The following is a 17,674-nucleotide window of genomic DNA, read 5'->3' as shown; positions in this document are numbered from 1 at the left end:
GTAAAGGAATTCTTCAAAACTTCAAGCGAGCCGTATAAATATTCACAAAAAGTGAAGGGATACTCATATAGTTATATGTTCAAACGATGACATGCCCCTTGACCTCAATCTTCTCAAACGGTCAACACTCAAAAAATCATCCAAACACCTTCATCATCAATCTCTAGTAAAAAATCCTCGAGTTTTCTCCCCAAAAATCATTTGGAAGAAAATCCTAGATTAAATTTTCTACCCAAAAATCCTATTTAGAAAACTTTTCTTCAACCTTTATAGTAAATTATTTTCAATTTATTCAGCTTTATCTTCAATCCATGGTTGTCAACCTTGCATTAACCCTTCGTTGAAAATTGTAAAATTTTTCTATAAAGAAATTCCATTATTTTTTAGTTCCTTAACTCCATGTTCCATTGAGGTTTGAAGGTTGAGATAAACAAAATCTTAAGGTAACAGATGAAGGCAAACCCTTTTATTATTATTATTATTTTCAAGAGGTTGAAGATAACTAACAAGAAAAATCAAGGATTTTAGGTAAAAGGTTGAAGACGAGGACATTTAAGTCATTTCCCATTAGTCTATCAGAGTAGACAGATGTCAAGAGGGCATACCATCAATTTGAAAACACAGGAGAGTATTAAAAAATATTCACCAAAACATAATCTAAAGTGGGTAAAAATAAAATTAAAACCACTTTTAAAATGTATGATTGATTTGAAGATTTCAATTACCCCAACGGTCGTGTCGGCTACCTTGCTCTCGACTGTTGAGGTCAAGAAAATTGAACTCAACTAAACCAAACTGAAAGACTTCTACGACCCTAAGAGAGAGAGAGAGAGAGAGATATGGAAGAGTGGGGTGTAGGTGCTCCTATCATGCTCCCTTTCTGTAAAAGAGGAAGGAGGAGGAGGAGGAGTCCTCCCAACAGAAAACATCATGATCACTCCACACCTCTCTTAAACCCTAATGATTACAATGAGGTGGACGAACTCTTCGATTTCCTTTCTTCTCTTCTTATAATAAGATTTCTTGGGTTTCTTTCTCTCATCGAATTCGATGGATTTTTGGTTCTTATATCTCTGCTTTTTTCTTCTGATCCGCACCTTTGTTACTGTCTCTTTCGCAGATCAAGATGGTACACTCTGTTTTTCTCTCTGATTTTTTAAACTTTTTTTTTTCAGATTTAATTCTATGTTACTAGTGTTGAATTTCAATTATATTACTGAATTTTGAAATTGACTTTTTAAATTTATGTTTGGAGCTAAAATTGATTTTCTTCTAATAGATTTCTTTAACATTAATTATCTGATTCAATTCTGTGTTTTTTTTTTTCTCTTTCTGATATAATTGCATGCTTCAAGTGTTGAATTTCAATTATATTAGCATCTTTTGAAATTGAACTTTTAAATTTATGTTTGGAGCTAAAATTGATTTTTTCCTGATAGGTTTCTTGAGTCTTTTTTTTTTTTTTTTTTTGAAGTAGAAATACGAATTTCATTGATTACTTTGCATTTATTCTCTGATTTAATTTTGTTTTACTCTTGACATAATTGCATGTTTCAACTGTTGAATCTCAATTACATTAACACATTTTTATTTATAAAAATAAAATAAAATTACATTAACACATTTTTTTAATTGAAGTTTTAAAATTATGTTTGAAGCTAAAATTGATTTTGTTTCATATAGGTTTCTTGAGTCTATCATGCGGTGCAACTATGGGTTTCACCGATTCTTCAAACATTTCATGGATACCCGATGGTTCTTACATCACTACCGGCAATACTACTACTGCTAACTTAATTGAGGGTAGTTCATCGTCTCAAGTCCCATTACGGTTCTTCCCAGATTCTCAAGAAAGTCGAAAGTGTTACAGAGTACCTGTAGAGAATATGTCGTCGCCAGTTCTTGTTAGACCCCAGTTTATATACAAGAATTATGATGGACTAGGGAAACCACCGGCCTTCTGGGTATCTCTCGGCACGGCCACCACCACAACTGTAAATCTGACCAATTCGGATCCATGGGTCGAAGAGTTTATATGGCCGATTACTAAAGACACACTCCCGTTTTGCTTGCACTCCATCCCGGATGGTGGATTTCCAGTTATTTCTTCTCTTGAAGTTCGCCCGCTTCCTCAAGGATCTTACAGAAGTGGCATGGGTGACTTCCCGAATAAGTCGTTAAGGAAGTGTTATAGAATTAATTGTGGTTACGTCGACGGGTCGATACGGTAAGAACATCTTCTATTCTTTTATGTACAGAAAACGTTTTCATTATCAAAAGAGAGCTGCAACCAAGAAAACAAATACAAAAATCAACTGGGTCTATGATTATTATTAGAGAAAATTTCCCAAAACGTGATCAACTTTTGACGAAATTCCCATTCTGGCTCATTGTTCATTTTAATTCCCAAAACATGAAGAGCAAGATTGAAGGTTTTTCAAAGTGACAATCTCGCTGATATTTATTTGAAAAGTGACAATCTTGCTGGTTATAGAAGTAAGATCTCACAGGTTTGCTACTTTTTAGTGGGATCGTCATTATATAAACTAGCGAGATTGTCACTTTGAAAGACCTGCGATCTCGCTCTTCATGTTTTGGCAATTAAAGTGAACAGTGAGCCGGAATTGGAATTTCGTTATATTCAGCTCATGAAATGGTAATTTACTCTTCTTATTATTTGTTTATTAGAGTCTTTGATTGATTTCTATGAAATTAGGTACCCTTCTGATTCTTATGATCGTATATGGGATGCCGATGAAAACTTTTCTCCTCCTCAATTGTCAACTGGGTTCAACATTCAGCTTTCTTTCAATATGTCAGGCCTTGGGGAGAGCCCACCCATTGATGTTCTCCAATCAGCAAGGGTTCTTGCACGGAAAGATGATTTAACTTATAACTTCCCTCTTGATAAGCTCGGAGATTATTACATTGTCCTGTATTTTGCTGGAATTCTGCCTGTGTCCCCCACGTTTAGTATTTTTATTAATGGGGATATTGTGTGGTCGAACTTTACTGTGAAAAGCTTTGAAGCTACTGCTCTCTTCTTTACAAGGAAGGGCATCAGGAGCTTGAATATCACTTTTCAAAATATCAGCTTCTACCCACAAGTCAACGCGATTGAGGTTTATGAGATTGTTGAGATTCCCTCAGAGTCTTCTTCGACTACAGGTGTTGTAAGCACTCAAATTATCAGTTTATTTTGAATGGTTGAAATTCAACCTCATTTTTCTCACGACCTGTTTACATGTGATGCAGTTTCAGCACTTCAGGTGATCCAGCAAACCACTGGCTTAGATTTAGGCTGGCAGGACGATCCATGCTCCCCAACACCATGGAAACATATTGGATGCGAAGGAAGTCTTGTTACATCATTGTGAGTGTAATATTTTGGTTGGTTTATCTTTATTTCTTTTGTCAAAATGCTCTAATGAGTCTTATTATATGGTTTTATTTCTTTTCTTTTTTGTATTTTAATTCCTTAGGGAGCTTTCAGACATTAACTTGAGGACAATCAGCCCGACTTTTGGTGACTTGCTAGATCTCAAAACTCTGTAAGCTCTTTACATTCATAGTAATACTAAGAGATTATTTATACATCTTTCCCACTCGGTTTCTTTATACACCTTTTCATTATTGTCTTTTGGCGGAATTATGCTTCAGGGATTTGCACAACACATCACTTACTGGGAAGATACAGAACTTGGGTAGCTTGCAGGAACTTGTAAATCTGTAAGGCCTTCCTTGATAATATACAATATGAAAGTTTACTTTTTTTCTTTTTTCCTTTTTTCTTTCTGGATAACGCAAATTAAGTAAAAAAGAACATGAACTGAATGTTGCAGGAATCTGAGTTTTAATCAGCTAACAACTTTTGGGTCTGATTTCACAACTTTGGTAGCCTTCAAATTTTGTAAGTTCAAAGCATCACATCACTTTAGGTAAACATACCTCAAGTATTATGTTAACTCCACCATAGATAAACTCATTGGTGATGTACATCACATGATTGGGACACTTATTCATCATCATAAAATCATCATTCAAGCATCTTCCAAACTATTTGGGTTTCACTAGACAAAGCCATTTCATTCTACCTAGGGAAGTATATTTTCTTTATTCATGTCTTCAAATCCTTTATCACTATCTTGATGCACAGGTTTTGGCCCGACCCCTCTTGTTGTTTTCAAATTGTCCCTATGTGCTCCTTACATATGCCATCAATGGCCTTCTTGGTACATGACATGACATGAACAGATCATTTCAATTCAGTTTCCATTATTTTTTTGGGACAATGACTGCAAAGACTTATTTTTTGAAACTATGTACCTTTCTAAAAAATATGGACTCTTTAGTACTCAATTTATCAAATATTAGTCTAAAAAGGATTTTTGAAGCAAAAATACCATAATTACCCTTTCAATGATTTTTGAAGTTTAAAGAAACATGTTTATTTGAGAATATTTGAGCTACTCCTATGTTTTATAATTAGTGACATGCCCCCTAATTATGGTCATCTCTTATAGATCAATTTTTAAAAAAAAAAACTTGTTTCTCTTACCAAAACTAGTAATCTTTAAATCACATAGATGATGATTACTACACCAATGATGATGATGGAGATGCGTATGATCATCATCAAACTGATTTGGTCTATGTATATTAGATTGATTAAAATATATAAATAATTTTAAATAATTAAAACATAATTTTAAAACTCGACTTGAATGTTCATCGAATTGATTCAACTAAAAAATTAGCAAATCGACACAAATGAGTCAAATGAAATTATATTGAGTTTAGTTTTTAATAAATACAATATTTATTTTTTTTATTTTTCATAGAAATATTAATAACTAAATAAATTGGTCAAGTTTTTTATTTGACTCCCTATATTTTTAGATCAAATACTTTGTAAAGTTGTTAAAAGGCTATTTCTGGTTTTTTTTTTATTTATATAAATCTTCAAAAGATCCTTTATAGACTAATATTTTATTAAGTGAGATTTAAATGGTCTGTATTCTTTATTAGGGGACTATTCGGTACATATTCCCAATAAAGAGTCCTTCAAAGTCATTCTCCCTATTTTTTTCACCCATTGTAGCTACTTCCGGGTTCCCTTGGATGCACTCACTTCTTATTTTATATTCTGAAAACATAGATAGATGCACCAGCCCAGACCTATTCCTTAAAATCTGTACCTGCAAGGGGACACAGAAGTTGATACTAACATTGGTTTCCTTTTATTTTATATGAAGGGACTTGCAAAACAATAGTTTAGAAGGAACAGTTCCAGATAGCTTTGGAAATTTGCAGGGCCTTCACTTATTGTAAGTGACCTAATGATTTCAGGTGATGATCTAATTCTTATATGTGGTTATTCTTCATCATATATGATATACTGCTCTACAGAAATCTGAAAAATAATAAGCTTCGAGGTCCCCTACCGCAATCTTTGAACAAAGAAAGTTTGGAAGTCAGGTATGAGAATTGATATTGTATGGTTGCTTATTTATATATTTCAACCTATTTATGCATCTATTTGGTGCAGAACGTCAGGGAATTTGTGCCTTTCCTTCACCTCAATAACATGCACCGATCTTTCGGACAATCGTTCAATTGAGACACCCCAGGTTACAATCTTAAGCACAAGGAAGCATAACGGTCATAATCGGAAGGTGGTAATAATTGGAGCAATTGTTGGAGTCTTATGTGCTGTTCTCTTTATTGCACTTTTAGTATTCGTGTATAGAAGAAGGAAAAGGGGAACTGAAATCAGATCTACATCAAGTATGTAAGCTTCAATAAAGATATGCGGTATCGTTATGAGATTATCACTGCATTCTGATCACCACTTTTAATGTTCAGGGACAACATTGGAGATGCGGAACTGGAATGCAGCAAAAGTTTTATCTTACAAAGAGATCAAAGTAGCTACAAACAACTTTAAGGAGGTTATAGGACGTGGTGGTTTTGGATCTGTCTATCTCGGAAAATTTCCTGATGGAAAACTAGTAGCAGTGAAAGTGCGCTTTGATCGAACCCAACTTGGGGCTGATTCATTTATCAATGAGGTTCTTATCTAAACACTTGAAGCATTCCTCCTGATTTATTACTTAGTAAGAGATACTTACTCTGCATATTAAATTCTTGTCATTTACTTTAGTGGCAAGTAATGTTGTAGACAATGGAACCTTGGAGCATTTTGACTAATAGAAACCAAAACATTTAGTAGTCATCGGTTCAATTCGAGTTTACCTGTAAACAAATGGCCATTTTAAACAATTAAAAAAGAATAAGCAAAAAATAAATAAAAATACAAGTATTAAGCACACTGAGCATTGTATATACAGCCCATTTATCTAATGTGGTTGACATATTACATAGGTAAAGAATTAAAATAAGTATCAAAATCAGTTCAAGTATGAATAGAGAACAAGAGAGCTTTGGTTGGAGAAGAGTGTGAATAGAAAACATGAGAATTTTTTAAAAGACTCTCAATTCAACATAAATAATAGAGTGAAATGAAATGTTTGACATAAAGAACTAGATACATTGATCTGTGTTACATCCCTATTAAGTAGAGAAGGCAACCACATGTAGTTGCACAATCGACAACCACCCTAACCACTTTAACTAATCCAAAAGATGATTCGGTACATCTCAATGTATCATAAAAGATTACATCTTAACTACTACTCTAACACCCTTCCACAATTGTATGTTCCTTTAAATAAGGGACGTGCGATTGATTACATAATATCAATACCCTCGATTATGCTTGTTGGAGATCACTACCGATTTGTTGACAAATCCGATTGCCAATTGTATGCCGATGAGATGAAGAGGTCATCTTGATTGTTGTCTGAGAAAGATTTATAATATGCCCATGTGTATCAAAGATGAAAAGCATTTTGCTCAACTCAGATGGACCTCAATTGGGCCAAGATCAATTTAGGCTTGACTGAAACCAGGCGGATGTTAATCTGAAATATCTGATGATCAAATGGTCTCTAATGGACCAAGAAACATGCTCAATGTCGACTCTTACGTGGGTTCGATCATTGGTGATGACCTCCATGGGCCTTTAAAAACTATTGGACTCATCACGAGTCAATTGGGCTTTGGGCTTATTTGTGATTCCTAGCAATAGTGGTCTAAATCTTTCCATTTTGTTTTTATACATAAATAAAGATAGGGATGACTTGGGCAGTGGACCATCTAGTTATGAAGCTAGTGACTTATAACATACTGAAGTAACTCAAATAGTGCCAAAAGAGGGGGTTTGGACCAAAATGAATGAGTTAGACATCGATAATTAGGCAAGACATTGATTGATAGGCCTTTAACAAAATAGAGTTGTGGGCTTTAGGCATTTTTTTTAAAATAACTTAGACCACAAGATAACATTACCGTAGAAAACCATAAAGAAAGGGTGTGCTTGAGTAAGTGGGATGTTTGGGCAACATGAAATATGAGGAGTCCTTTATTAAAGAGACGGGTAAAATGTGTTCTCCCGTCTCATTGTTTGTTGGATGGAGATCCTCAAACATTGTTTGAGAATAGTGTCTTCCTTCTCTTCAATCTCCTTTCTACAATTGTTTTAGTGGCTAGGGAACAATGGTGATGGCCCTAAGACAACACTATCAAGGCTGTTTGAAGTTGATGATTGATTCCACCCTAGAACTTGGTAGGGCATCAGTCCACAGTCTAGATAGCCTTCTTCATTTGTTGTATGCCTTCTCTAGAGATATCATATGAAGAGAGCATGAAATGGATGTGCAGGTGGTGGCTGAATGTAAAGTGATAAGAGATGATGTAAGGTGAAAAGAAAAAAGATAATAAAGGCTTCGAATGGTGGAATAGAGATGTACGTGATATCTCTTCTCTTTCCTTTTTTTTTTTTGGTGATTTTGATGAGGGTGGTGGAAGAATTTAGTACACTAGAGGAGTACATAGAAAATGTTTGTTGTATGATCTCAAGGACTTTATATGAGAAACAAAGTTTCAGAAGTCATGGGCTTTTACCAAGTATAGAATCATGGCCGACCATATGACAAGATCAAAATTGGCCAGGGCTTTGATACCATGAAAAAGACTCTCAATTCCTATTAAGTAGAGAAGGCAACCACATGTAGTTGACAACTGACTAACCACCCTAACAACTTGAACTAATCCAAAAGATGGTCCGGTACATCTCAATGTACCATAAAAGATTACATCCTAACTACTACGCTAACAATTTTGGTTGGAACTTATTATTGAGGATATTCAATTTTAGATTTTCTTGTTTATTCGTTCAGGGTATTTTGTTATTTTTTAAAATTTTCTTTCAGATGTAAATCCAAGATATTTTTGTGAAGAGATCAAATGGCAATTTTGATCCTAAGATCCAAAGTTCAGTAGATAAACCCCTCTCCAATCTTATTTGAAGATGAGAAATTGTTAGTAGCACTTGCAATGGTCAACCAATCAAACAAAAGGTCACCCTAGGTCTTCCTCCCTACTTCCTTCTCTTTGATCTCTTTCTTGTTACCTATTACTGGAAGAAAAATTGGATATAAAAGTGAAGGAAGATAAATGTGTGAAAGCTGTAAGTATTACACTATGATATAGCTTACAGTGTAATCATTATTTATAATGGAACTGAAATGCCCTTTACAGGTCATAGTAGGACTAAAAAAAAGATGATTGTAACCATTTGAACTCTGGCCTTTCTCAAGACCATTTTCCATATTTTTCATGATCATATGGCCCCTCCCCTATTCAAATCTTGATATCAAGGGCCTATTGATCTTTTAATCATTTAATGTCAGAGAGAATCATTCTTGTTGCCAATTATAATTTCTTTAGTTTTGATATTTGGCATCATTGAAAACCTATTCATCATTGTTTGGCTTGTAGTTGTTGTTATAAGCAACACGTGTTTCTAGTTCTTTGGTCAACCATTATATGGTCTTATTATCATCTATAGACACTGGAACATAGTGGTAAGGTTTAGTTTGTGCCTTTCTCAGTGTTACCTTGGCACTTTTACTTGGCCATACCCATGGTTTAAAGACCCGTTTTGTTTTGTAATGTTTCGTACGAAGCATTTCGATTTTTCAATTAACGAGACGGAACATCTTAAAATCATAATTTTTGAAGTTTCAGTCATTTTCTATATGATTTTCATGATTCGCAGATCTAAAATAGAGATTTGGGGGGAAGAAATAGAGATCTAAGAGAGTGAAAACTGAGGGAGAAAGAGAGATCTGAGATCTGTGAGATCAGAGAGAAGGGGGGGGGGGGTACCTGGGTGGCAAATCTGCTTATCGCCTTCCTTCTTCTCTTCAACATTCTGAAAAGAAACTGTAGTTGTGTCTTCATCTCCATAAGATTTCAAAAGCATGAGATGCCCTTGATCATGGTCTCTTGTGGAAGACTTGGTCATTTAGACCAAACCTCTCATCTTTTGATAAATTTTTGGTATAGCCATGTGTTTTAAAACTGGTGACATAACCCTTGACCACAATCTCTTGGGAGAGACTTTGATTTTTAATAATTATTGGTGTTTCGAATGTTTCAGGAATGATTCGTAATGTTTCGGGAATGTTTTGATTTTTTAAACAACCGAAACATCGAGACGAAATGAAATTTTAAACAATGGTCATACTGACATTTGTTGGCACTTGTTAACATGGCACGCCATTTCTGGACATGTACAACAAAATGACGTGATTTCGTCAAAGTGTCTCATTTTGTTATAGTAAAACAAAATGTCTTTACTTGCTGCCAATAGTCTTTCTTTGGAATTCTACTTAAGAGCCTCCCCTCCTGTTTGTTTTAACAACTTATCTGTCGGTTTCCTTGCCAGGAGCTCCCTGGCAATGATGGAGTAACCAACCCACCTACTTTGGTGGGGCGGATTTTTTGTTTCACAGTAAGACCTGGACAATTATCCCTACACTCGGTTGCTAATGAGTTTACGTCTATTCGGGAAACCGTTCCTTAGGCGGAATGCCCCTTCTAATTTAAGGATGGAGCCTGCAGAACCAGGTCCATTGAGATCTTTCTCTTCCTCAGGTGACGATAACCCCTCTTCTATGGAAGAAGCAACCAGAGATTCAGAAGGAGGGGGGTCGCGAAAACTGTGGAAGCACAAGTTCATGTTCCACAGTTTCAAGTAGTTTCCTATTCTATTCTAAGGGGAACAAGCATAAATCAGGCCCGGGTGCAACCGAACTTGGTGATATAGTTCAGAGAAATTCTAGTGGAGCATGGGGCCTGACCGTAGAAAACCATGTCTTTCGAACCGAACGCTACTCCCATCTTCCAAATCAAGAAAAATGGGCTTGTGAGTGATCCTCCCTGGTATTCAATACAGGGCAAAGAAGAGGGGGCATCTAGAGGGGACTCATTCAAGGTTGGACGAAAAGAGGCTTGATCCACTTTAGGACCGTCAAAGATCTAGTGTTCTTTTAGGAAAAATTGTATCAAATATCATCAAAAGTATTATAGTATACAACCAAAATTGCTTCCTTAGTTGTTATGTCAAATAATTTAAGTTTGGTGATGACATACATAATTTAACTTTTCATCTTTCTTTAAAGTAGTGTTTCCAATTAGCTCTTTAAGATCTCCTGTAGTTTTTGTTTCATTAACACATGCATCATATCCTATATATTATATTAAAGAATTTGCGTATCTTGTTCTTTTTGTCTTCTTTCATTATTGTTTCTCTATTTTTATGAAAGTAGTAGGTGCTCTTGTAAGCATGATCTCTAAAATAGTTTTGGATTGTATTCATTAGACTTTTATTTTTATAAGGTCATCTTTGTGTATTTGAATTTTCGGAGTGGGCATGCCAAAGACTTGTTAACAACTTGGCATTTGGTATATGTGCCACATGTCTAGGTAACACTGGCCTCCCTTCACGGAAGAGCTAGGGTTCTTGTCATCAAGATCAAATCCTTTACTTGATATATGTTTTTCTGGGAGCCTAGAAAGTCCCCAAAATTGTGAGCAAAAAGGACTAGAGATCTTTCCCTACTTTTTGGATGTTTGTAGCCTAAGGAAAAAACCCCCAAATCAACAAGGATTAATGACATCATTTCTGTCCTAAAAATTCATGAAAGAGATGTGTATTGGGTTTGATCACCATTAAGTTTGTAGTTCATAGCCAGAATTCAACTGGGAATTCACTCCTTTTGCCTTCAGCTATCGTATGAATTTCGGTCATAGCCACAACTGATTTGTTTGAGGCTAGAGTTCATTCTTAGACACTGAATTTTGTCAAAGACAATGGAAGAAGATCCGCAACAGGTCTCTACAAAATAGTTTGGCCAAAGCTCAATTTAGCTTTAGACTTGAGTCAAGTCTCCGAACTAGGGCCAACCTATTGTCGGTCTCTGCCCATCACGAGGCCTGAGGCTGAGTTTCCTCCTAGCCCATCCAAACTAGCTCAACATCATTCTAACGGAGCCTGGATACAGTGAAAATCAATACATCTCTAGAGATATTCAGTCTCCTGGAAATATTAGGGTCTGTTCTTTACAGAAGTCAGCTCCAGTTCCAAAAGCTAGCTGTTCGAAGAAGTAGAAACCCAGAGCCTAAAAATCCACATCCAGCAGAAGCTTGCTCGTTACAGAAGCACTTAAGCTAGAAATTGATGTTCGTTTAACAGTTCTTTATTACTGGATTCTGGTAAAATGACCAGAATACCCTTAATATTGATAATGCACCTATAATGCACAAAAAATGAGCAAAATACCTTCATAAATATATAATTATACTAAATATATATATATATATATAATAAATTTATATTATAAAATTATAAAAAAAAATTATTTTTAATTTAAATAAAATTTATAATTCTATCGAAATTTCAACAACATCTCCTCTTAAAAATGAACATATGATAAAGAAAATACCTACATAATACACAATTCAACATCCACATAAAGATGAAGGGTGTTTTGGTAATAAAGTAGTGAAGATGAATTGCTTTTGGTCTTGGTAATAAAGATGAAGGGTATTTTGGTACTCCCCTTTTGTTTTCTAAGGTTAGGTTTGGTTGAAAATTTGATTAAAGATGAAGGGTATTTGGTAATTCCCTTTTGTTTTTTAAGATTAAGTTTGGTTGAAAATTTGATTAAAGATGAAGGGTATTTTGGTAAAGATGAAGGATATTTTGGTAATTCCCTTTTATTTTTTAAGGTTAAGTTTGGTTGAAAATTTGATTAAAGATGAATGTTATTTTGGTAAAGATGAAGGGTATTTTGGAAGATGAAGGGTATTTTGGTAATTGGTAAAGATGAATGGTATTACCCTTTTGTTTTTTAAGGTTAAGTTTGGTTGAAAATTTGATTAAAGATGAAGGGTATTTTGCTAAAAATGAAGTGTATTTTGGTAATCTCATTTTATTTTTTAAGGTTAAGTTTGGTTGAAAATTTGATTAAAGATGAAGGGTATTTTGGTAACTACACTTGAACCATTTTACGTTTTTGGCTTCCCGCATAAGCCATTTGGAGAAGCTCCTCTTGGACGACTTCTTTTAGGAGTTACTTTTGGGCTTCAATTGAAATTCGCGGGAGCCAAAAAAGCTGAAACGAGCATCATTATCTAACTTTTTTGGCTTAAAAGCAAAAAAAACTGGCTCCTGAAACTCAAATGAACATAGCCTAAGTCTTGCTGGCCTGCTTACAATTTAGCATAAGGTTAGCTACCCGTTTCTTTTCCCTTGGATGAATTCTAAATGGAAAAATTCAAGTAGGGAACTAATAGGAAATAACCTGAGGGGTTCATTAAGATGCTGGTGAACTAGCAGACACAGGGAATGGTCCCCAAAAAGCTAACAACAATCGTTGACCGGCTATTGATCATCTTTGCCTCAAGTGGACTGTATTGGAAATCCAGTTCGAGTAATCACTTCTAAGGTAAGGACGAATGAAACTAGTTTGCGAATGCTTGGTTACTTCCTCTTTGCCCTTTTTTTGAATATCAGAATGGAGTTATAACTTCTGCTTGACAGGTTTTGTGCCTTCTTTAAGAATGAGGCAATATTCCACCAAGTAAGAGACAGGCCGTACATATCTTCCAAGGACCGTGCAAAGATTCAGATTTTGTGAAGAAGTTGAGCCAAGCCACACTAGCGAGTCGTCCGATCCATCACCCAACCATCAGGATTTGTTTGAATCATACTGACATTTGCGATACAATTGGCCTAAAAGACCTCTTTGAAATCAATTCCTGTTATATACATGCCAAATCCTGTAAATGGTTTTCAGTTCTTGCTTACAGGGGGGATGTGTTTGAAGGGAATCATTTGGTTTTTTCACCAAAAGATTTATCTAAATAATCATCACATGGTTCCGAGGATGGAACTGGTTTTGCAATGTGGGGTTTTTATTTTGGGCTTCACACATACAAGTTTCTTAGAATCACTTCTTCTGAGAAATCATTACTCTTATCTCTATTTAGTTATGTTCTTGTTAAATTATATCAGTATTTCTTCATAATATTATTAATGGAAATTCAGCTTTTAACAGAAGGTTTCATGTGTGCTTACTGTTAATCTGCACTTAAAACTAGCAATTGGTTTTAGATTTATTCATTTATTTCCATTATGTGAGTTTGCAGGTCTATCTTTTGTCACAAGTGCGCCATCAGAATCTTGTATCCTTGGAAGGATTTTGTTATGAATCGAAGCAACAAATGCTAGTTTATGAGTATTTACCTGGTGGATCATTGTTTGATAATCTTTACGGTATGCCGTAATGAACAATTCGATATTTCTCTCTCCTTTTTTAAATCTCCCACTCTTGTAGTGTACTTGGAGCATCTCTATTTGTTATTAAAATTTGAAATAAGTCACTGTTTCAGGTCCAAATAGTAAAAAGTCAACATTAAGCTGGGGTCGCAGACTCAAAATTGCTGTTGATGCTGCAAAAGGTAAAATTTCTATGCTATATGTAACTTTTTAAAGCACAGATGTTTTTAGAAAACATAAATAAAGGGAACTTTATGTTTTCCATGCGTCAATAATTAGCTTCACTGCATACAATTTAATGATCCTGAAAGATACTCTATGGTAAATAGAACATGGATCCTGTAAATAGCTATAGGATATTATCTAGTGTAACCCTGTACTACAATGTGTTGAGTTAATATGTGAAAAGGTTTGAAGTTCCATTAGCATGTGTCTATACAGTGTGGCTTATTCCCGTGTCTAGGGGTATAAAATTGATAGCTCTATATGAGTGATGCCGTCTCCAGGGGCAATTGATTGCTTTTTGAGTGATGAGTGATACATATTGAACCCAAGACCTTAAAATCCTCAACATCGTCATCATCTTATCCCTGGTATTGGGCCTGCAACATGAGTCCTCCATCATTCAACTCTATCCTGAGCCATTTGTTTGGTCCCTGTCAGAATCAAATAGTTCAAAACCATATCAAGGTTCGTCTAGTGGGGTATGCAACTCTCCTTTAAGATCCTTTCAACTATCTTTAACATTTCCCTCCACTTTTGTTTCCTTTCACATCATAGCCTATTTTCCAAGCAAAAATCACAACTTTTTTGTAGTATGTTGGTCTGGAACTCATCCATTCCACATCAATTGAAGGATCTTCATTGGCAATTAGAAGGTCAGTTTTAGTTTCTATTTGTTTTTTTGAAAATAAATGGTATAGAACATAGTAGATACAGCAAAATGGTTGTTAAGCCATAGACCTTGATCGATTTACTAGAATGGTTGATACATCACACTGCATGAAAGATCTAAAGGATCATCATCATAATCAAAGCCTTATCCCCAAAATTTGGGGTCGATTGAATGAACTCTATTCCTTCATCAATTCAGTTAAGCCATGTGTTCCGTTTATGTTTTTAAATAAAATTTAGTTCACTTTGTTTTTTGCAGTTGACCCATTTAGTTGGTATAAGGTTTTTCGTGATCATTTTATCATCATCACAACTCTTGTCCCAACATTTTGATTCACAAAGATGTATCCTATTTCACCACAACTTTATCTAGAGCCCAATCTTCTATCAAGGCATGGCGATGATGATGACAACTTTTAGTATTTTCATCAAAAAATTTGGGTTGATTTCATGGGTATCAGCCAATATGCATGCATATCAATCTCAGTGTACCGAGGACTCAGTGATTTAGTGAAGAGTAGCTTTTAGCACATCTTAGTAAAACTAGAAGATCCTACTTATCAATTTAGTAGGTTTTGTTCTGCTCCTTGGATATTTCCTTTGTATCACAATTGTCAATGGCCTATGCACTCTCAACATAGCATCATCTATATTACGCTCACAATATATACTTCTCTCTCTGAATCTTGTTTCTTTGGAAGGTTTGGACTATTTACACAACGGAAGCAATCCACGTATCATACACCGTGATGTGAAGTGCAGCAACATCCTCTTGGACTCGGAGATGAATGCCAAAGTCTGCGACTTTGGCCTCTCTAAACAAGTACTCCAGGCAGATGCGACTCATGTGACAACTGTTGTCAAGGGCACTGCTGGTTATCTTGACCCTGAGTAAGTCTCTGAAATCATATTTTAATTTATTCTAGATATCACTCGTTCTTACTCTCACTTTTATGTGCAGATATTATTCCACCCATCAGTTAACTGAGAAAAGTGATGTTTATAGTTTTGGCGTTGTACTTCTGGAGCTTATTTGTGGGCGAGAACCATTGAGTCATGTTGGTCCTCCAGATACATACAATTTGGTGTTATGGGTATTCTCAAAACTCATCTTTTAAGCCAATCGATAGTTAGTGGATATTCTTATTATCTATATTTTATAGAAATTCCATAGATCTTCATAGGGGTGGAAATGGACTCCTAAATCATCATCATCCTGAGAACCATCTACACCACACTTGGGAATAGCCTTCTCCTCATTGTCATCATCACTAGATCTGGAATGTCACCTTTGCAGCCATTATCATTAGTAGACTCTAAAATCACGTGTCAGGCTCATCAAAAAGTGTTCTTTTTTCCTTCTGTGGGAGCTGTGATACTGCATTAATGTCCTTTCCATTCGATTTATCCAAACAATTATTCTATGATTTTCTAAGACTTGTACTCTCACAATCTTGGGTTCGATGGGTTCTTGGTAGTTGGACAATTGTCTACCTCCATTACGTAAGTAATAATACTGTTCACTGAGATAGTCTTCTCTTCTGCCTTGCCATTGCCACAGTTCCTTTTTCTTTGGTAGGTAGGCTGGGTATAAACCTGAAATATTAAGGTTGAATTCCTCAGCCAGTCTTTTTGAGCTATGTTTTCTCATTGAAAATGTGGGAAAAGAAAGCAATTGCGCTCTCCTCGATTGCAAATTGCTGTAAAAATTTTCATTACCACACGATTTCCTTAAGAAATGGTGCAAAACTTTCCCAATCCCCCCCCCCCCCCCCCCCCCACACACACACACACACACAAAGAAAGAAAAAAAAACACTGCAAATACAAGTGTTGCTGCAGCACATAACTTTCTGAAATGTACTGCATTTTGCAGACCTGCCAACTAGGGCCTTAAAAGCTTATGGAATTAAAATTTTCCTTGGAAGCCATTCTATAATTTTAATTCTTCAGTAATTTTTGTTTATGCATTTTGTTCATTTTTTGTTGGAATCCATTACGACCTCATTTTAACTTTAGAATTGTGGAATTCGATTCGATAAATGCAGGCCAAGCCTTACTTGCAGGCCGGTGCTTTTGAGATAGTGGACGAGTGCCTGAGAGGAAGTTTTGATTTGGAGAGCATGCGAAAGGCATCCTCAATTGCTACAAGGTCTGTAGAGAGAGATGCAAGTCAGAGGCCAACAATAGCTGAGGTATTGGCAGAGGTCAAAGAAGCCTACAGTATTCAGCTTTCATTCCTGGCTTCTATGGGACATGTAAATGAATATTAGTTATTAAATTAAACTAATGAGGGCCGAGGGGCAAGAGTTACCAAAATTAGTATGTATGTATGTATTTATGTAAGACTAAAATTTTCTTTATAATTTATTTAAGAGTTTGTTATAAAATTTTCAAATATATAGTTCAGCTTTCTAGCGTGTTGCCATCTAATGTAATGTAAGTGCATTTTTTTAAAAAATTAATATGGATTTTGCATTAACAATACTTGCCCATCTTTCATTATAATAGTCAATATTTTATGATCTGTTAGATTATTATTTTTCAACCTTTCCGCGTCTCTCCTTGACCTTAGTCAACAGTGCTGACCAATGATGTGTTGTAGGGGTAGAATAGTTATTTACTTTCTATTATAGATTTATTAATATTTTTCTATTTTGTATATGGGTATGTCTGTCACTCCCATGTTAACCTAATATAAATATAATTTCCTTGAGGCATGTTAATTATTTATACTCTCCGATTTTCTATTTTTCTTTTTTCTCAATCCGAACTTAGGGTTTTACATTCGCAACCTTATGCTCTTAAGCTAGTGTGTTATTACAATATAAATGTATTTTAATCGATTAATAGAAAATGACCTAAATGCTCACATATTCAATCTCTACCAGAAAACCTTTGATTTTTTTTCGTAAGATCACTCTTCTTCATGATCTTCAACCTCTGTGATAGTGGCACATTGTTTTAATCAACTCAACCTTATCTTTAATTCATTGCCCCTTTGTAGAAAATCCTAGATTTTTCTTCTAAG

At 35.2% G+C, this 17,674-nt stretch overlaps 1 protein-coding gene across 1 annotated transcript; it reads left to right on the top strand.

The window, feature by feature from the left end:
- Positions 1–744: 744 nt before the first annotated feature.
- On the top strand, positions 745–17,069 carry LOC147396703 (Leucine-rich repeat protein kinase family protein). The gene is given in 16 exon segments (XM_086451755.1): positions 745–1,129; positions 1,684–2,227; positions 2,717–3,168; positions 3,256–3,373; positions 3,483–3,551; positions 3,661–3,729; positions 3,843–3,894; positions 5,215–5,327; positions 5,410–5,478; positions 5,549–5,787; positions 5,866–6,071; positions 13,621–13,747; positions 13,864–13,932; positions 15,346–15,535; positions 15,606–15,738; positions 16,692–17,069. Coding segments are annotated over 16 exon segments (2,754 nt in total). The 5' UTR covers positions 745–1,050; the 3' UTR covers positions 16,917–17,069.
- The last annotated feature ends 605 nt before the right edge of the window (positions 17,070–17,674 follow it).

The sequence above is a fragment of the Akebia trifoliata genome, chromosome 8 (genome assembly GCF_017979445.1).
Source record: "Akebia trifoliata isolate Shusen 1 chromosome 8, ASM1797944v1, whole genome shotgun sequence".
NCBI lineage: Eukaryota > Viridiplantae > Streptophyta > Magnoliopsida > Ranunculales > Lardizabalaceae > Akebia > Akebia trifoliata.
The sequence above is the reverse complement of the archived record's forward strand: the minus strand, read 5'-3'. Positions and strand labels throughout refer to the sequence as shown.